The sequence below is a fragment of the Lampetra fluviatilis genome, chromosome 52 (assembly GCF_964198595.1).
Source record: "Lampetra fluviatilis chromosome 52, kcLamFluv1.1, whole genome shotgun sequence".
Classification (NCBI taxonomy): Eukaryota; Metazoa; Chordata; class Hyperoartia; order Petromyzontiformes; family Petromyzontidae; genus Lampetra; species Lampetra fluviatilis.
The window spans coordinates 9848828-9871351 of record NC_136326.1 but is presented as its reverse complement, the minus strand read 5'-3'; the positions used below and the strand labels follow the sequence as shown (position 1 = coordinate 9871351).

Below are 22524 nucleotides of genomic sequence, written 5' to 3'. Positions count from 1 at the left end.
CCACAGACTCACCACACAGAGACCCACAGACTCACCACACAGAGAGCCACAGACTCACCACACAGAGACCCACAGACTCACCACACATAGACCCATAGACTCATCACACACAGACTCACCACATAGAGACCGATAGACTCACCACACAGAGACACATAGACTCATCATTTAGAGACCCTTAGACTCACCACACAGAGACCCATAGACTCATCACATAGAGACCCATAGACTCATCACACAGAGACCCACAGACTCACCACAGAGACCCACAGACTCACCACACACAGAGACCCACAGACTCACCACAAGGACTCACAGACTCACCACACACAGAGACCCACAGACTCACCACACAGAGACCCACAGACTCACCACACAGAGACACACGCACTCACCACACAGAGACCCACAGACTCACCACAGAGACTCATAGACTCACCACACAGAGACCCACAGACTCACCACACAGAGAGCCACAGACTCACCACACAGAGAGCCACAGACTCACCTCACAGAGACACACAGACTCACCACAAAGACTCACAGACTCACCACACACAGAGACCCACAGACTCACCACACAGAGACCCACAGACTCACCACACAGAGACACACGTACTCACCACACAGAGACCCACAGACTCACCACAGAGACCCACAGACTCACCACAGAGACTCATAGACTCACCACACAGAGAGCCACAGACTCACCACACAGAGACCCACAGACTCACCACAAAGACCCACAGATTCACCACACAGAGAGCCTCCGACTCACCACACAGAGAGCCACAGACTCACCACACAGAGAGCCACAGACTCACCATACAGAGACCCACAGACTCACCACACATAGACCCATAGACTCATCACACACAGACCCACAGACTCACCACATAGAGACCGATAGACTCACCACACAGAGACACATAGACTCACCATTTAGAGACCCTTAGACTCACCACACAGAGACCCATAGACTCATCACATAGAGACCCATAGACTCATCACACAGAGACCCACAGACTCACCACACAGAGAGCCACAGACTCACCACACAGAGACCCACAGACTCACCACACAGAGACCCACGCATTCACCACACAGATACCCACAGACTCACCACAGAGACCCACAGACTCACCACAGAGACTCATAGACTCACCACACAGAGACCCACAGACTCACCACACAGAGACCCACATACTCACCACAAAGACTCACAGACTCACCACACACAGAGACCCACAGACTCACCACACAGAGACACACGCACTCCCACACAGAGACCCACAGACTCACCACAGAGACTCGTAGACTCACCACACAGAGACCCACAGACTCACCACACAGAGAGCCACAGACTCACCACACAGAGAGCCACAGACTCACCACACAGAGAGCCACAGACTCACCACACAGAGAGCCACAGACTCACCACACAGAGAGCCACAGACTCACCACACAGAGACCCACAGACTCACCACACAGAGAGCCACAGACTCACCACACATAGACCCATAGACTCATCACACACAGACCCACAGACTCACCACATAGAGACCGATAAACTCACCACACAGAGACATATAGACTCATCATTTAGAGACCCTTAGACTCACCACACAGAGACCCATAGACTCATCACATAGAGACCCATAGACTCATCACACAGAGACCCACAGACTCACCACAGAGACCCACAGACTCACCACAAAGACCCACAGATTCACCACACAGAGAGCCTCAGACTCACCACACAGAGAGCCACAGACTCACCACACAGAGAGCCACAGACTCACCATACAGAGACCCACAGACTCACCACACATAGACCCATAGACTCATCACACACAGACCCACAGACTCACCACATAGAGACCGATAGACTCACCAGACAGAGACACATAGACTCACCATTTAGAGACCCTTAGACTCACCATTTAGAGACCCTTAGACTCACCACACAGAGACCCATAGACTCATCACGTAGAGACCCATAGACTCATCACACAGAGACCCACAGACTCACTACACAGAGACCCACGCATTCACCACACAGAGACCCACAGACTCACCACAGAGACCCACAGACTCACCACAGAGACTCATAGACTCACCACACAGAGACCCACAGACTCACCACACAGAGACCCACAGACTCACCACAAAGACTCACAGACTCACCACACACAGAGACCCACAGACTCACCACACAGAGACCCACAGACTCACCACACAGAGACACACGCACTCATCACACAGAGACCCACAGACTCACCACAGAGACTCATAGACTCACCACACAGAGACCCACAGACTCACCACACAGAGACCCACAGACTCACCATAAAGACTCACAGATTCACCACACACAGAGACACACAGACTCATCACACAGAGACCCACAGACTCACCACACAGAGACACACGCACTCACCACAGAGACCCACAGACTCACCACAGAGACTCATAGACTCACCACACAGAGAGCCACAGACTCACCACACAGAGACCCACAGACTCACCACAAAGACTCACAGACTCACCACACACAGAGACCCACAGACTCACCACACAGAGACCCACAGACTCACCACACAGAGACCCATAGACTCACCTCACAGAGAGCCATAGACTCATCACACAGAGACCCACAGACTCACCACACAGAGAGCCACAGACTCACCACACAGAGAGCCACAGACTCACCACACAGAGAGCCACAGACTCACCACACAGAGACCCACAGACTCACCACACATAGACCCATAGACTCATCATACACAGACCCACAGACTCACCACATAGAGACCGATAGACTCACCACACAGAGACACATAGACTCATCATTTAGAGACCCTTAGACTCATCACACAGAGACCCACAGACTCACCACACAGAGAGCCACAGACTCACCACACAGAGACCGATAAACTCACCACACAGAGACACATAGACTCATAATTTAGAGACCCTTAGACTCACCACACAGAGACCCATAGACTCATCACATAGAGACCCATAGACTCATCACACAGAGACCTACAGACTCACCACACAGAGACCCACGCACTCACCACACAGAGACCCACAGACTCACCACAGAGACCCACAGACTCACCACAGAGACTCATAGACTCACCACACAGAGACCCACAGACTCACCACACAGAGACCCACAGACTCACCACAAAGACTCACAGACTCACCACACACAGAGACCCACAGACTCACCACACAGAGACCCACAGACTCACCAGACAGAGACACACGCACTCACCACACAGAGACCCACAGACTCACCACAGAGACCCACAGACTCACCACATAGACTCATAGACTCAACACACAGAGAGCCACAGATTCACCACACAGAGACCCACAGACTCACCACAAAGACCCACAGATTCACCACACAGAGAGCCTCAGACTCACCACACAGAGAGCCACAGACTCACCACACAGAGAGCCACAGACTCACCATACAGAGACCCACAGACTCACCACACATAGACCCATAGACTCATCACACACAAACCCACAGACTCACCACATAGAGACCGATATACTCACCACACAGAGACACATAGACTTACCATTTAGAGACCCTTAGACTCACCACACAGAGACCCATAGACTCATCACATAGAGACCCATAGACTCATCACACAGAGACCCACAGACTCACCACACAGAGAGCCACAGACTCACCACACAGAGACCCACAGACTCACCACAGAGACTCATAGACTCACCACACAGAGACCCACAGACTCACCACACAGAGACCCACAGACTCACCACAAAGACTCACAAACTCACCACACAGAGACCCACAGACTCACCACACAGAGACACACGCACTCACCACACAGAGACCCACAGACTCACCACAGAGACTCATAGACTCACCACACAGAGACCCACAGATTCACTACAAAGACTCACAGACTCACCACACACAGAGACCCACAGACTCACCACACAGAGACCCACAGACTCACCACACAGAGACACACGCACTCACCACACAGAGACCCACAGACTCACCACAGAGACTCATAGACTCACCACACAGAGACCCACAGACTCACCACACAGAGACCCACAGACTCACCACAAAGACTCACAGATTCACCACACACAGAGACACACAGACTCATCACACAGAGACCCACAGACTCACCACACAGAGACACACGCACTCACCACAGAGACCCACAGACTCACCACAGAGACTCATAGACTCACCACACAGAGAGCCACAGACTCACCACACAGAGACCCACAGACTCACCACAAAGACTCACAGACTCACCACACACCGAGACCCACAGACTCACCACACAGAGACCCACAGACTCACCACACAGAGACCCATAGACTCACCTCACAGAGAGCCATAGACTCATCACACAGAGACCCACAGACTCACCACACAGAGAGCCACAGACTCACCACACAGAGAGCCACAGACTCACCACACAGAGAGCCACAGACTCACCACACAGAGACCCACAGACTCACCACACATAGACCCATAGACTCATCATACACAGACCCACAGACTCACCACATAGAGACCGATAGACTCACCACACAGAGACACATAGACTCATCATTTAGAGACCCTTAGACTCACTACACAGAGACCCATAGACTCATCACATAGAGACCCATAGACTCATCACACAGAGACCCACAGACTCACCACACAGAGAGCTACAGACTCACCACACAGAGACCCACAGACTCACAACACATAGACCCATAGACTCATCACACACAGACCCACAGACTCACCACATAGAGACCGATAAACTCACCACACAGAGACACATAGACTCATCATTTAGAGACCCTTAGATTCACCACACAGAGACCCATAGACTCATCACATAGAGACCCATAGACTCATCACACAGAGACCTACAGACTCACCACACAGAGACCCACGCACTCACCACACAGAGACCCACAGACTCACCACAGAGACCCACAGACTCACCACAGAGACTCATAGACTCACCACACAGAGACCCACAGACTCACCACACAGAGACCCACAGACTCACCACAAAGACTCACAAACTCACCACACAGAGACCCACAGACTCACCACACAGAGACACACGCACTCACCACACAGAGACCCACAGACTCACCACAGAGACTCATAGACTCACCACACAGAGACACACGCACTCACCACACAGAGACCCACAGACTCACCACACAGAGACCCACAGATTCACCACAAAGACTCACAGACTCACCACACACAGAGACCCACAGACTCACCACACAGAGACCCACAGACTCACCACACAGAGACACACGCACTCACCACACAGAGACCCACAGACTCACCACAGAGACTCATAGACTCACCACACAGAGACCCACAGACTCACCACACAGAGACCCACAGACTCACCACAAAGACTCACAGATTCACCACACACAGAGACACACAGACTCATCACACAGAGACCCACAGACTCACCACACAGAGACACACGCACTCACCACAGAGACCCACAGACTCACCACAGAGACTCATAGACTCACCACACAGAGAGCCACAGACTCACCACACAGAGACCCACAGACTCACCACAAAGACTCACAGACTCACCACACACCGAGACCCACAGACTCACCACACAGAGACCCACAGACTCACCACACAGAGACCCATAGACTCACCTCACAGAGAGCCATAGACTCATCACACAGAGACCCACAGACTCACCACACAGAGAGCCACAGACTCACCACACAGAGAGCCACAGACTCACCACACAGAGAGCCACAGACTCACCACACAGAGACCCACAGACTCACCACACATAGACCCATAGACTCATCATACACAGACCCACAGACTCACCACATAGAGACCGATAGACTCACCACACAGAGACACATAGACTCATCATTTAGAGACCCTTAGACTCACTACACAGAGACCCATAGACTCATCACATAGAGACCCATAGACTCATCACACAGAGACCCACAGACTCACCACACAGAGAGCTACAGACTGACCACACAGAGACCCACAGACTCACAACACATAGACCCATAGACTCATCACACACAGACCCACAGACTCACCACATAGAGACCGATAAACTCACCACACAGAGACACATAGACTCATCATTTAGAGACCCTTAGATTCACCACACAGAGACCCATAGACTCATCACATAGAGACCCATAGACTCATCACACAGAGACCTACAGACTCACCACACAGAGACCCACGCACTCACCACACAGAGACCCACAGACTCACCACAGAGACCCACAGACTCACCACAGAGACTCATAGACTCACCACACAGAGACCCACAGACTCACCACACAGAGACCCACAGACTCACCACAAAGACTCACAGACTCACCACACACAGAGACCCACAGACTCACCACACAGAGACCCACAGACTCACCAGACAGAGACACACGCACTCACCACACAGAGACCCACAGACTCACCACAGAGACCCACAGACTCACCACATAGACTCATAGACTCAACACACAGAGAGCCACAGACTCACCACACAGAGACCCACAGACTCACCACAAAGACCCACAGATTCACCACACAGAGAGCCTCAGACTCACCACACAGAGAGCCACAGACTCACCACACAGAGAGCCACAGACTCACCATACAAAGACCCACAGACTCACCACACATAGACCCATAGACTCATCACACACAAACCCACAGACTCACCACATAGAGACCGATATACTCACCACACAGAGACACATAGACTCACCATTTAGAGACCCTTAGACTCACCACACAGAGACCCACAGACTCACCACACAGAGAGCCACAGACTCACCACACAGAGACCCACAGACTCACCACAAAGACCCACAGATTCACCACACAGAGAGCCTCAGACTCACCACACAGAGAGCCACAGACTCACCACACAGAGAGCCACAGACTCACCATACAAAGACCCACAGACTCACCACACATAGACCCATAGACTCATCACACACAAACCCACAGACTCACCACATAGAGACCGATATACTCACCACACAGAGACACATAGACTCACCATTTAGAGACCCTTAGACTCACCACACAGAGACCCATAGACTCATCACATAGAGACCCATAGACTCATCACACAGAGACCCACAGACTCACCACACAGAGAACCACAGACTCACCACACAGAGACCCACAGACTCACCACAGAGACTCATAGACTCACCACACAGAGACCCACAGACTCACCACACAGAGACCCACAGACTCACCACAAAGACTCACAGACTTACCACACAGAGACCCACAGACTCACCACACAGAGACACACGCACTCACCACACAGAGACCCACAGACTCACCACAGAGACTCATAGACTCACCACACAGAGACACACGCACTCACCGCACAGAGACCCACAGACTCACCACACAGAGACCCACAGATTCACCACAAAGACTCACAGACTCACCACACACAGAGACCCACAGACTCACCACACAGAGACCCACAGACTCACCACACAGAGACACACGCACTCACCACACAGAGACCCACAGACTCACCACAGAGACTTATAGACTCACCACACAGAGACCCACAGACTCACAACACAGAGACCCACAGACTCACCACGAAGACTCACAGATTCACCACACACAGAGACACACAGACTCATCACACAGAGACCCACAGACTTACCACACAGAGACACACGCACTCACCACAGAGACCCACAGACTCACCACAGAGACTCATAGACTCACCACACAGAGAGCCACAGACTCACCACACAGAGACCCACAGACTCACCACACAGAGAGCCACAGACTCACCACACAGAGACCCACAGACTCACAACACATAGACCCATAGACTCATCACACACAGACCCACAGACTCACCACATAGAGACCGATAAACTCACCACACAGAGACACATAGACTCATCATTTAGAGACCCTTAGACTCACCACACAGAGACCCATAGACTCATCACATAGAGACCCATAGACTCATCACACAGAGACCTACAGACTCACCACACAGAGACCCACGCACTCACCACACAGAGACCCACAGACTCACCACAGAGACCCACAGACTCACCACAGAGACTCATAGACTCACCACACAGAGACCCACAGACTCACCACACAGAGACCCACAGACTCACCACAAAGACTCACAGACTCACCACACACAGAGACCCACAGACTCACCACACAGAGACCCACAGACTCACCAGACAGAGACACACACACTCACCACACAGAGACCCACAGACTCACCACAGAGACCCACAGACTCACCACATAGACTCATAGACTCAACACACAGAGAGCCACAGACTCACTACACAGAGACCCACAGACTCACCACAAAGACCCACAGATTCACCACACAGAGAGCCTCAGACTCACCACACAGAGAGCCACAGACTCACCACACAGAGAGCCACAGACTCACCACACAGAGACCCATAGACTCACCACACAGTGACCCATAGACTCACCACACAGTGACCCATAGACTCACCACACACAGACCCATAGACTCATCATAGAGACCCACAGACTCATCACACATAGACTCATAGACTCACCACACAGAGACACATAGACTCATCATAGAGACCCATAGACTCATCATAGACACCCATAGACTCATCACACAGAGACCCATAGACTCATCACACAGAGACCCACAGACTCCACACACAGAGACCCACAGACTCACCACACAGAGACCCACGCACTCACCACAGTGAGTGTGGTGAGTGCGTGTGCAGGAGGCCCACATGACCACGGTGCTGAGGAAATACTTCAACGAGGAGCGGGGCTGGGACGCGGTGCGGAGGCTGTGCGTGCCCCACATGGCCACCGTGCTCAAGGACGTGCAGGGGAAGTGAGTGGGTGTGTGGGTCTGTGGGTCTGTGGGTGAGTGGGTGAGTGAGTGGGTGGGTGAGTGGGTGAGTGAGTGGGTGAGTGGGTGGGTGGGTGAGTTAGTGAGTGGGTTTGTGGGTGAGTGGGTGGGTGAGTGAGTGGGTGAGTTAGTGAGTGAGTGGGTGAGTGAGTGGGTGAGTAAGTGAGTGAGTGGGTGAGTGGGTGAGTGGGTGGGTGAGTCAGTAAGTGAGTCAGTCGGTGAGTGGGTGGGTGAGTGGGTGGGTGGGTGAGTGAGTGGGTGAGTGAGTTAGTGGGTGAGTGGGTGAGTGAGTGAGTGGGTGAGTAAGTGAGTGAGTGGGTGGGTGAGTGGGCGAGTGGGTGGGTGTGAAGCTATCAGTGGGTTCCTAGATGTAGATCGCCTTGCTCTCAATGCTGATTCAAGTCACCTGCGTGGTGCTGTGGCCCCCACCACTCACCTCACCCCCCCACCCACCCCCCACCCACTCACCCTCCACTCACCCCCCCACTCACCCACCCCCCCCACTCACCCACCCAACCACCCCCCACCCACCCAACCCACCCCCCCACTCACACACCCAACCACTCACCCACCCAACCACTCACCCCCCTACTCACCCTCCCACTCACCCACCCTCCCTCCCTCCCTCCCACCCCCCCACTCACCTACCCACTCACCCACCCACCCACCGCCCCCACTCACCCACCCAACCACCCCCCACCCACCCAACCCACCCCCCCACTCACACACCCACCCACTCACCCCCCATTCACCCACCCCCCTACTCACCCTCCCACTCACCCACCCTCCCTCCCTCCTACCCCCCCACTCACCTACCCACTCACCCACCCCCCCACCCACCCACCCACCCCCCCCCACTCACCCACCCCCCCCCACTCACCCACCCAACCACCCCCCACCCACCCAACCCACCCCCCTACTCACACTCCCACCCACTCACCCCCCATTCACCCACCCCCCTACTCACCCTCCCACTCACCCACCCTCCCTTCCTCCCACCCCCCCACTCACCTACCCACTCACCCACCCCCCCACCCACCCACCCCCCCCACTCACCCACCCCCCCACCCACTCACCCACCCCCCCACCACCCCCCCCCCCCAGGTACTACTGCCTGGCTGCACTGGCGGCGCTGCTGCAGTACGTGGAGTTCATCCACCCACCTTCCCCCACTCACCCACCCACCCCCCCACTCACCCCCCCCCCCCCAGATACTACTGCCTGGCTGCACTGGCGGCGCTGCTGCAGTACGTGGAGTTCATCCAGGGCGTGCTGCTCGCCCCGGCCTCCGTGCGCGTCTCCTTCCGCGGCAGCGAGCACACCGCCATGATCGACGCCACCACCGCCGCCAACCTGGAGCTGCTGCGCAACTCACACGACCCTCGGTAGGCAACGGCGGGGACAGCCGCTAGCCCTGTCCTGTGTGGGTGTGTGGCGATGGGTGTGTGTGGGTGGGTGTGTGTGTGCGTGTGGGTGTTGGTGTGTGGTGGTGGGTGTGTGTGGGTGTGTTGGTGTGTGTGTGCATGTGTGTGTGTTGGTGTGTGGGTGGGTGGGTGTTGGTATGTGGGTGTCGGTGTGTGGGTGGGTGTGTGTGTGTGTGTGGGTGTGTGGGTGTGTGGCGGTGGGGGTGTGTCGGTGTGTGTGTGTCAGTGTGTTGGTGTGTGTGTGTTGGTGTGTGTGTCGGTGTGTGTTAGTGTGTGTGTGTGGGTGGGTGGGTGTGTGTGTGTGTGTGGGTGCGTGCGTGTTGGTGTGTGGGTGTCGGTGTGTGTGTGGGTGGGTGTCAGTGTGTGTGTGTGGGTGGGTGTTGGTGTGTCAGTGTGTGTCGGTGTGTGGGTGTGTGGCGGTGGATGTGTGGCGGTGGGTGTGTGTCGGTGTGTGTGTGTCAGTGTGTTGGTGTGTGTCAGTGTGTGGGTGTGTGTGTGTCGGTGTGTGGGTGTGTGTGTGTGGGTGTGTTGGTATATGTGTGTGTGTGTGGGGAGCGGTAGTGTAGCGGTTAGCGCGCTGCGCTATGAACCCGGCGACCCGAGTTCGATTCCGCTCACGGCCAACACCAGTGACGATTATCTGAACCGGTCCTGGTCCTCCTCTAGGTCGACTCAGCCTCAAATGAGTACCTGGTGCAGTGTGTAAACATCGTCACTGGGGAGACAAAGGCGGTCGGGAGTGGTGATGGCCACCCACCCCCTCGTGTACCGTTCTGGCCTTCATAGGTGCTCGTTAACAGCACTTGCCCCTACAGTCTGTTAAGGCTATACGGGGGATCTTTGTCTTTATCTTTGTGTGCGTGTGTGTGGGTGGGTGCGAGTGTGGTATGAGTGTGTGCGTGTAGCGTGTGTGTTGGTGTTTTCTTGTGACCCTAAGAGGTAGGGCCTTACCATCAGCCCCACCAAAACTAAGCACCTGCCTGGGTATTTTGTACCATCGGACACTCCAACCCCACAACTCCCAATCGGTGATGGGGCAGTTGTGGAGAGAGTGGAGAGTTTCCCATACCTGGGCAGTGTGCTTATGACCGGCTCCGGTTTAACAGCAGAGGTCTCACTCCGAATCAGTCGAGCGGCAATATATTTTCATCGGTTGCGTAACGCTGTGTGGAAGCTACCTAGTCTGTCGCTCCGCACAAAGCTTTCGGTCTTCTCGGCCACAATCATTCCCTCCCTTCTCTACGCTTGCTGAACGTGGACCCCCCTAATGGAGCATCTTCGCCGGTTGGAAACATTTAGGCTGGCCTGCCTACGATCCATCCTGGGTTTAACCAGGCTGGATTGTGTGAGGAGCTCACAAATCCTTGAAATATCTGGGCAAAGTCCCATCGGTGAGCTCCTCCGGCAGGTAAGGCTGCGTTGGCTGGGCCATGTAGCCCGCCTGCCCAGCCACCGCATGCCTAAACAGATTTTGTTCGGCCAGGTCGAGGGGGCTAAACGGGATAGAGAAGAGATGGAGTGATGTGGTACAGGAGGATGTGGAGCTGAGTGGACTTGCCGATGACTGGTACCAGCGGTGTCAAGATCGGCCTCTGGAGGAAGCTCGTGAAGGACGCTACTGGGCAGTTTGAGGCAGTCACCCTCCAACAACAACGGAGGGCGGAGGAGTGACGCTCACAACAACGAGCGGAGCGCCAGGTGGCTAAAGCACAGCAAGTTGGTACACTAGGGGGCACAGGTGGTGCATCAACCAGTCATCTCAGTCAGTCGACCCGTGGCACCTGCTGGGTCTGCCCGTGACCTCCTGCCAGCGGGCGATTGACACTTCACGTGGCCTGTAGGTGCACATAGCCTGGCATAAGCGTCGTGGTAACGTCACCGCCACTTAGTGGCGAATGGCGGTTGTTGTTGTGTTGTTGTGTGACCCTCCTCCACCCGTGTGTGTGCGTGTGTGTGCGTGTGTGCGCGTGTGTGCGCGTGTGTGCGTGCGTGTGGTGTGTGCGTGCGTGTGTGTGCGTGTGTGTGCGTGTGTGTGCGTGTGTGCGTGCGTGTGTGTGCGTGTGTGCGTGTGTGTGTGTGTGTGGTGTGCGTGTGTGTGTTGGTGTGTGCGTGTGTGGTGTGCGTGTGTGTGTGTGTGGTGTGTGTGTGTGTGCGCGTGTGGTGTGTGTGTGTGTGTGCGTGTGTGCGTGCGTGTGTGTGTGCGTGCGTGCGTGTGTGCGCGTGTGTGTGTGCGTGTGTGTGTGGTGTGCATGTGTGTGCGCGTGTGTGTGTGCGCGTGTGTGTCTGCGTGTGTGGTGTGCGTGTGTGGTGTGCGTGTGTGTGTGCGTGTGTGTGTGTGCGTGCACCCAGGAGCTCCCACTCGCTGTTCGGGGTGCTCAACTACACGAGGACGCGTGGAGGAGCGCGCCGGCTCAGAGCCAACATCCACGAGCCGCTGGTGGACGAAGAGACGATCAGAGGCCGTCTCGACTGTGTGGACGAGCTGCTGCAGGAAGACAACTTCTATAGAGTGCAGGCTGGTGGGTGGGTGAGTGGGTGGGTAGATGAGTGGGTGAGTGGGATGGTGGGTGAGAGGGTGGGTGGGTGAGTGGGTGAGTAGGTGGGTTGGTGAGAGGATGGGTGGGTGAGTCGGTGGGTGAGTGGGTATGTGGGTGAGTGAGTGGGTGAGTGGGTGAGTGAGTGGGTGGGTGAGTGGGTATGTGGGTGAATGAGTGGGTGAGTGAGTGAGTGAGTGGATGGGTGGGTGGGTATGTGGGTGGGTGAGTGCGTGAGTGGGATGGTGGGTGAGAGGGCGGGTGGGTAAGAGGATTGGTGGGTCATTGGGTGAGTGGGTGGTTGAGTGGGTGGGTGTGTGGGTAGGTGAGTGGGTGGGTGGGTGTGTGGGTGGGTGGGTGAGTGAGTGGGTGGGTAGGTAGGTGAATGGGTGGGTGGGTGGGGGGGTGGGTGGGTTGGTGAGTGGGTGGGTTAGTGGGTGGGTGTGTGATGTCTGCGCTACGAACCCGGTGACCCGAGTTCGATTCCCTCTCACAGCCAATATCAATGACGATTATGTGAACCGGTACTGGGCTTCCCCTAGGTCGACTTAGCCTCAAATGAGAACCTGGTGCGGTGTGTAGTAAACATCGCCACTGGGGAGACAAAGGTGGCCGGGCGTGGTTCTGGCCACCTACCCCCTCGTGCCGTGCCGGTCTTTATAGGTGCTCGCTAACAGCACTTGCCCCTACAATCTGTTCAGGTGAAACGGGGAATCTTTGTCTTTGTGTGTTTGTGTGGTGTCTGTGTGTGTGTGTGATGTCTATGTGTGTGTCTGTGTGTGTGTGTCTGTGAGTGTGTGTGCAATGATGTCTGTGTAAAACTACATGGCCGGGAGTCGGAGCCATTCTCTGTACACCTTGGGTTTAACCTGCAGGCTGGATTGTGTGACGAGCTCACAAATCCTCAAAAGATCTGGACAAAGTCTCATCGGTGAGCTCCTCCGGCAGGCAAGGCTGTGTTGGCTGAGCCATGTAGCCCGCATGCGGATCGAGGGGGCTAAACGGGCGCGACACGGGCTAGAGAATAGATGGAGTGATGTGGTACTGAGTGGACTTGCCGATGACTGGTACCAGCGGTGTCAAGATCGGCCTCTGTGGAGGAGGCTTGTGAAGGACGCTACTGGGCAGTTGGAGGCAGTCGCCCTCCAACAATAACGGAGGGCGGAGGAGCAACGCTCACAACAACTAGCGGAGCGCCGGGTGGCTAAGGCACAGCAAGTTGGCACAGTAGGGGGCACAGGTGGTGCATCAGCCAGTCATCTCGGTCATCTCAGTCAGTCGACCCGTGGCACCTGCTGGGTCTGCCCCGTGACCTCCTGCCAGCGGGCGTTCGACACTTCACGTGGCCTCAAGGTGCACATGGCCTGGCACAAGCGTCGCGGTGACATCACCGCCACTTAGTGGCAAATGGCGGTTGTTGTTGTTGCTGTGTTTGTGATGTCCGTGTGTGTGTGTAGCTATCAGTCAGTTTCTGGATGTAGACCACCTGCTCTCAATGCTGATTCAAATCCCTAAGACAGAGACGGTGAGATGATCACTTTAATCAGCATCAGCATCACCTCACTCAGCACCACACAGCACCCCTTCATCACGTAGAGCAGGGGTGGGGAACGTCCGGCCCACGGGCCGTGTGAGGCCTGCAAAATTTGTGTCTGGCCCTGCCAAGGCAACCGCAGGCGGGATTCGAAATTCAACAAATCTAAGAGCAAACCTGGAAAAGCAGTTGCGAGTAGCAACATCATCAACACCGGCTAACATCACCACACGCCTTGCCAAAGAGAAGCAGTTCCAGCCATCGCATTAGGGGTGAGTTAATGAAATGTTTGACCAAATATAACGGGCTAATTTTAAATTTGATGATTTTGCATGGCCCGCAAATGATGTTACAAATATCCCAATGGCCCTTGGCAGAACAAAGTTTCCCCACCCCTGATGTAGAGAGAGAGAGACTCTCTAGTTATCTATTTACTAGGCTGTTGGGGCTGCCTATGGCCTATGGCCAACAACAGACTGGTCAAGTAAATCCTTAGGATTGTGCGGGGGGCCTTCATCCAGCAGTGGATTTAAGCACAAAAAAAACTCCAGTACTAATGTCATGGACAGAGCACGGCTCTCCCTCAGGGCAGCAGTGGAGAGAGCGCGGCTCTGCCTCAGGGCAGCAGTGGACAGAGCGCGGCTCTGCATCAGGGTAGCAGTGGACAGAGCACGGCTCTGCCTCAGGGCAGCAGTGGAGAGAGCGCGGCTCTGCATCAGGGTAGCAGTGGACAGAGCACGGCTCTGCCTCAGGGCAGCAGTGGAGAGAGCGCGGCTCTGCCTCAGGGCAGCAGTGGAGAGAGCACGGCTCTGCCTCAGGGCAGCAGTGGAGAGAGCACGGCTCTCCCTCAGGGCAGCAGAGGACAGAGCACGGCTCTGCCTCAGGGCAGCAGCGGAGAGAGCGCGGCTCTGCCTCAGGGCAGCAGCGGAGAGAGCGCGGCTCTGCCTCAGGGCAGCAGCGGAGAGAGCGCGGCTCTGCCTCAGGGCAGCAGCGGAGAGAGCGCGGCTCTGCCTCAGGGCAGCAGCGGAGAGAGCGCGGCTCTGCCTCAGGGCAGCAGTGGACAGAGCGCGGCTCTGCCTCAGGGTAGCAGTGGACAGAGCGCGGCTCTGCCTCAGGGTAGCAGTGGACAGAGCGCGGCTCTGCCTCAGGGCAGCAGGGGACATAGCGCGGCTCTGCCTCAGGGCAGCAGCGGAGAGAGCGCCGCTCTGCCTCAGGGCAGCAGCGGAGAGAGCGCGGCTCTGCCTCAGGGCAGCAGCGGAGAGAGCGCGGCTCTGCCTCAGGGCAGCAGCGGAGAGAGCGCGGCTCTGCCTCAGGGCAGCAGCGGAGAGAGCGCGGCTCTGCCTCAGGGCAGCAGCGGAGAGAGCGCGGCTCTGCCTCAGGGCAGCAGCGGAGAGAGCGCGGCTCTGCCTCAGGGCAGCAGCGGAGAGAGCGCGGCTCTGCCTCAGGGCAGCAGCGGAGAGAGCGCGGCTCTGCCTCAGGGCAGCAGCGGAGAGAGCGCGGCTCTGCCTCAGGGCAGCAGCGGAGAGAGCGCGGCTCTGCCTCAGGGCAGCAGCGGAGAGAGCGCGGCTCTGCCTCAGGGCAGCAGCGGAGAGAGCGCGGCTCTGCCTCAGGGCAGCAGCGGAGAGAGCGCGGCTCTGCCTCAGGGCAGCAGCGGAGAGAGCGCGGCTCTGCCTCAGGGCAGCAGCGGAGAGAGCGCGGCTCTGCCTCAGGGCAGCAGCGGAGAGAGCGCGGCTCTGCCTCAGGGCAGCAGCGGAGAGAGCGCGGCTCTGCCTCAGGGCAGCAGTGGAGAGAGCGCGGCTCTGCATCAGGGTAGCAGTGGACAGAGCACGGCTCTGCCTCAGGGCAGCAGTGGAGAGAGCGCGGCTCTGCCTCAGGGCAGCAGTGGAGAGAGCGCGGCTCTGCCTCAGGGCAGCAGTGGAGAGAGCACGGCTCTCCCTCAGGGCAGCAGAGGACAGAGCGCGGCTCTGCCTCAGGGCAGCAGCGGAGAGAGCGCGGCTCTGCCTCAGGGCAGCAGCGGAGAGAGCGCGGCTCTGCCTCAGGGCAGCAGCGGAGAGAGCGCGGCTCTGCCTCAGGGCAGCAGCGGAGAGAGCGCGGCTCTGCCTCAGGGCAGCAGCGGAGAGAGCGCGGCTCTGCCTCAGGGCAGCAGTGGACAGAGCGCGGCTCTGCCTCAGGGCAGCAGTGGACAGAGCGCGGCTCTGCCTCAGGGTAGCAGTGGACAGAGCGCGGCTCTGCCTCAGGGCAGCAGGGGACATAGCGCGGCTCTGCCTCAGGGCAGCAGCGGAGAGAGCGCCGCTCTGCCTCAGGGCAGCAGCGGAGAGAGCGCGGCTCTGCCTCAGGGCAGCAGCGGAGAGAGCGCGGCTCTGCCTCAGGGCAGCAGCGGAGAGAGCGCGGCTCTGCCTCAGGGCAGCAGCGGAGAGAGCGCGGCTCTGCCTCAGGGCAGCAGCGGAGAGAGCGCGGCTCTGCCTCAGGGCAGCAGCGGAGAGAGCGCGGCTCTGCCTCAGGGCAGCAGCGGAGAGAGCGCGGCTCTGCCTCAGGGCAGCAGCGGAGAGAGCGCGGCTCTGCCTCAGGGCAGCAGCGGAGAGAGCGCGGCTCTGCCTCAGGGCAGCAGCGGAGAGAGCGCGGCTCTGCCTCAGGGCAGCAGCGGAGAGAGCGCGGCTCTGCCTCAGGGCAGCAGTGGAGAGAGCGCGGCTCTGTCTCACTCTCACTCCCCCGGCTGCTTGCTTGCGGTCACATGACGCACTTCAACCAATCAGGGGGCGTACATGTCTGGGAGGGGCACGCCTCTGATTGGCTGCTCGCTCACGGTCACGTGACGCACTTGAACCAATCCGTGCCGCGTTAATCACAGAACGACAGTCACAGAGCCGCGTGTGTATATCTACGTGAGTGTTTGTCTTCGTGTATCTCTATGCGTGTCTGTCTATTGATCTGCCTGTCCATGTGCGCCCTGTCCCAGTTGCGGACTGCCGAGTCTAAGATCAACTACGCGGTGCACCTCAAGCACGTGCTGGAGCTGGTGGCGCCATTGCAGGTGACGTCGCCCCGCCGAGATCACGACGACATCACCAATTAGTGTTCATCGCTATGATAACTAATTATTGTTGATCACTATCATCACTAATTATTGGTGATCAATATCATCACCAATTAGTGTCAATCGCTATCATCACTAATTATTATTGATCACTATCATCATCATTAACACCGTAGGGGACATTTATCCGTGAGTGGCACACAAATATGCAGAGACAGCTGCCGCTGGGGGACCCCCCCAGACTCAACAGAGACAGCTGTCGCTGGGGGACCCCCCCAGACTCACGCACAGAGACAGCTGTCACTGGGGGGACCCCCACATTCATGCACAGAGACAGCTGCCGCTGGGGAGACCCCCCCAGACTCAACAGAGACAGCTGTCGCTGGGGGACCCCCCCAGACTCACACACAGAGACAGCTGCCGCTGGGGGGACCCCCACATTCATGCACAGAGACAGCTGCCGCTGGGGAGACCCCCCCAGACTCACACACAGAGACAGCTGCCGCTGGGGGGACTCACACACAGAGACAGCTGCTGCTGGGGGGACCCCCCCCCCCCAGACTCACACACAGAGACAGCTGCCGCTGGGGGGACCCCCCCAGACTCACACACAGAGACAGCTGCCGCTGGGGGGACCCCCCTCCAGACTCACACACAGAGACAGATGCCGCTGGGGGGACCCCCAGACTCACACACAGAGACAGCTGCCGCTGGGGGGACCCCCCTCCAGACTCACACACAGAGACAGCTGCCGCTGGGGGGACCCCCTCCCAGACTCACACACAGAGACAGCTGCCGCTGGGGGGACCCCCCTCCAGACTCACACACAGAGACAGATGCCGCTGGGGGGACCCCCAGACTCACACACAGAGACAGCTGCCGCTGGGGGGACCCCCCTCCAGACTCACACACAGAGACAGCTGCCGCTGGGGGGACCCCCTCCCAGACTCACACACAGAGACAGCTGCCGCTGGGGGGACCCCCCCCAGACTCACACACAGAGACAGCTGCCGCTGGGGGGACCCCCAGACTCACACACAGAGACAGCTGCCGCTGGGGGGACCCCCCCAGACTCAAACACAGAGACAGCTGCCGCTGGGGGGATTCCCCCAGACTCACACACAGAGACAGCTGCCGCTGGGGGGACCCCCCCAGACTCACACACAGAGACAGCTGCCGCTGGGGGACCCCCCAGACTCACACACAGAGACAGCTGCCACTGGGGGGACTCACACACAGAGACAGCTGCCACTGGGGGGACTCACACACAGAGACAGCTGCCGCTGGGGGGACACACATAGAGACAGCTGCCACTGGGTGGACCCCCCAGGCTCACACACAGAGACAGCTGCCGCTGGGGGGATCCCCTCAGACTCACACGCAGAGACAGCTGCCGCTGGGGGGACCCCCTCAGACTCACACACAGAGACAGCTGCCGCTGCGGGGACCCCCTCAGACTCACACGCAGAGACAGCTGCCGCTGGGGGGGACCTCCTCAGACTCACACACAGAGACAGCTGCCGCTGGGGGGACCCCCTCAGACTCACACACAGAGACAGCTGCCGCTGGGGGGATCCCCTCAGACTCACACACAGAGACAGCTGCCGCTGGGGGGACCCCCAGACTCACACACAGAGACAGCTGCCGCTGGGGGGACCCCCCCAGACTCAACAGAGACAGCTGTCGCTGGGGGACCCCCCCAGACTCACACACAGAGACAGCTGCCGCTGGGGGGACCCCCCCAGACTCACACACAGAGACAGCTGCCGCTGGGGGGACCCCCCTCCAGACTCACACACAGAGACAGATGCCGCTGGGGGGACCCCCAGACTCACACACAGAGACAGCTGCCGCTGGGGGGACCCCTCAGACTCACACACAGAGACAGCTGCCGCTGGGGGGACCCCCTCAGACTCACACACAGAGACAGCTGCCGCTGGGGGGACCCCCAGACTCACACACAGAGACAGCTGCCGCTGGGTGGACCCCCTCAGACTCACACACAGAGACAGCTGCCGCTGGGGGGATCCCCTCAGACTCACACGCAGAGACAGCTGCAGCTGGGGGGACCCCCCAGGCTCACACACAGAGACAGCTGCCGCTGGGGGGACTCACACACAGGGACAGCTGCCGCTGGAGGGACCCCCCCCAGACTCACACGCAGAGACAGCTGCCGCTGGGGGGACCCCCCCAGACTCACACACAGAGACAGCTGCCGCTGGGGGGACCCCCTCAGACTCACACAGAGACAGCTGCCGCTGGGGGGACTCACACACAGGGACAGCTGCCGCTGGAGGGACCCCCCCCAGACTCACACGCAGAGACAGCTGCCGCTGGGGGGACCCCCCCAGACTCACACACAGAGACAGCTGCCGCTGGGGGGACCCCCTCAGACTCACACAGAGACAGCTGCCGCTGGGGGGACCCCCCCAGACTCACACACAGAGACAGCTGCCGCTGGGGGGACAACAACAACAACAACCGCCATTCGCCACTAAGTGGCGGTGATGTCACCACGACGCTTGTGCCAGGCCATGTGCACCTTGAGGCCACGTGAAGTGTCGAACGCCCGCTGGCAGGAGGTCACGGGGCAGACTCAGGTGCCACGGGTGACTGACCGAGATGACCGAGATGACTGGCTGATGCACCACCTGTGCCCCCTACTGTACCAACTTGCTGTGCTTTAGCCACCCGGCGCTCCGCTCGTTGTTGTGAGCGTCGCTCCTCCGCCCTCCGTTGTTGTTGGAGGACGTCTGCCTCCAACTGCCCAGTAGCGTCCTTGACGAGCCTCCTCCACTGAGGCCGATCTTGACACCGCTGGTACCAGTCATCGGCAAGTCCACTCAGCTCCACGTCCTCCTGTACCACATCACTCTATCTCTTCTCTAGCCCGTGCCGCGCCCGTTTAGCCCCCTCGATCCGGCCGAACAAAAGCTGTTTAGGCATGCGGTGGCTGGGCATGCGGGCTACATGACCCAGCCAACGCAGCCTTGCCTGCCGGAGGAGCTCACTGATGGGACTTTGCCCAGATCTTTCAAGGACTTGTGAGCTCCTCACACAATCCAGCCTGGTTAAACCCAGGATGGATCGTAGGCAGGCCAGCCTAAATGTTTCCAACCGGCGAAGATGCTCCACTAGGGGGGTCCACGTTTCGCAAGCATAGAGAAGGGAGGGAATGACCGTGGCCGAGAAGACCTGAAGCTTCGTGCGGAGCGACAGACCAGGTAGTTTCCACACAGCGTTACGCAACCGATGAAAAGATATTGCCGCTCGACTGATTCGGAGTGAGACCTCTGCTGATAAACTGGAGCCGGTCATAAGCACACTGCCCAGGTATGGGAAACTCTCCACTCTCTCCACTACCCCATCACCGATTGGGAGTTGTGGGGGTGGAGTGTCCGATGGTACAAAATACCCAGGCAGGTGCTTAGTTTTGGTGGGGCTGATGGTAAGGCCCCACCTCTTAGTGGCACGCTCCATTCTCAGCAGCAGCGTCTCCAACTCCTCTTCTGAATGAGCAGCTATTACCAAATCATCGGCATACATAACGTGGTTGACCAATAGGGAGCCATCCCTTGATCGCACCCGGGCGTCGATCAGCCTCCCATTATATCTGTACCAAATGGAAATTCCCCCGGTACAGCTATTGAAGGCTTCACGAACTACGCAGTCGAAATAGATGTTAAATAATGTGGGAGCCAGAGGACATCCCTGTCGCACCCCAAGGTGTACAGGGAAAGGCTCCGACTCCCGGCCACGTAGTTTTACCCGGGCCCGCTCACCATCATGAAGGTCCTTAATGATCGTGAGCAGAGGGTCAGGGACTCCGAAAGCACGAAGAACAACCCAGAGCCCAGTCCTACTGATGGTATCATAGGCCTTGACCAGGTCAATAAAGCAGAGATGTAGGTCTTTTTGGAATTCCCTACACCTCTGCTGTAGCAGACGGACAGAAAATATGGCATCTGTGCAGGACCGCCCTTTCCTGAAACCGCATTGGGGCTCCGCAAGCCTCTCCTCAGCGTGCCCAGCAAGGCGATGTTGAATAATCCTTGCCAGGACCTTACCCGGCACACTGAGGAGTGAGATGCCCCTGTAGTTGTTACAGTCGGTACGGTCCCCCTTCTTAAAGAGGGGGACCACCAGGGCATCCTTCCAGTCCTGCGGAACCCGTCCAGTGGTCCAGACTGTTGTTATGATGTCATATAGGGCAGTCTGTGCACAAACGCCACCCTCCCTCAGCATTTCGCTTGGGAGATCATCTCTGCCCGGTGCCTTCCCTGGCCTCAGACTCCGGATCGCCCTCAGTACTTCCTCAACAGCTGGCACTTCAGCCAGCCACTCACAGGGGGTGACCTCTTCCAATATTTGAGGCACCGCAACCTCAGCAGGGTTATCCCCACTTTGTGCCATGATGTTTTCCTGGCTGTGAGATTTTCCCTCCCCCAGGACCTCACAGAAATGCTCAGCAAATCTGCAAACCTGTCCCTGGGGGTCGGATATTGGATCACCGTTTTTTCCTCTAATGATGGTAATAGGTGTGGCGCTGCAGGTTACTTTTTTGATGGAGTTAAATAGTGATTTGTGATCGCGGGCCACTGAGGCAGACTCCATCTCCTCAGCAACCCGCGACCACCACCCATCCTTACAGCGCCTTACGGCTCTCCGAACCTCCGAGCGAAGGCTGCGGTAAACCTCCTCATTCTCTGACGTGGGATGCTGTAGGCGATGAGAGTGGGCCTGTCGCTTTTTCTCAATTAACCTGAACACCTCCTCTGTCAGCCAGGGTTTCTGGGGAGGTCTGGACCGCGTGCCCAAAGCAGCCATTGCAGCTGCATGAGTCACAGTCTTAAACCTCGCCCATTTACCCTCGACATCAGGTGGAGTGGGGGACGATGCCAACCCCAGCTCCAAGCGATGATGAAATTCTCGCTTGCAACTTTCATCAGCTAACTGAGACCAAGCCACTTTTGGTTGGAATGGGATCCTGGGTGTACACCCACCACCGGAGTGGAAGAATGGCAGGCGCATCTTA

At 57.6% G+C, this 22524-nt stretch overlaps 1 protein-coding gene across 1 annotated transcript in view; it reads left to right on the top strand.

The window, feature by feature from the left end:
* The window catches only part of MSH4 (mutS homolog 4), a 53628-nt gene that overhangs the window by 5927 nt on the left and 25177 nt on the right, over window positions 1–22524 (top strand). The window contains exons 5-9 of the mRNA XM_078878810.1: window positions 8830–8945; window positions 10175–10348; window positions 12737–12906; window positions 14379–14446; window positions 17412–17486. Coding sequence (XP_078734936.1) covers window positions 8830–8945; window positions 10175–10348; window positions 12737–12906; window positions 14379–14446; window positions 17412–17486 — 603 coding nt within the window. The remainder of the gene's footprint in view (window positions 1–8829; window positions 8946–10174; window positions 10349–12736; window positions 12907–14378; window positions 14447–17411; window positions 17487–22524) is intronic.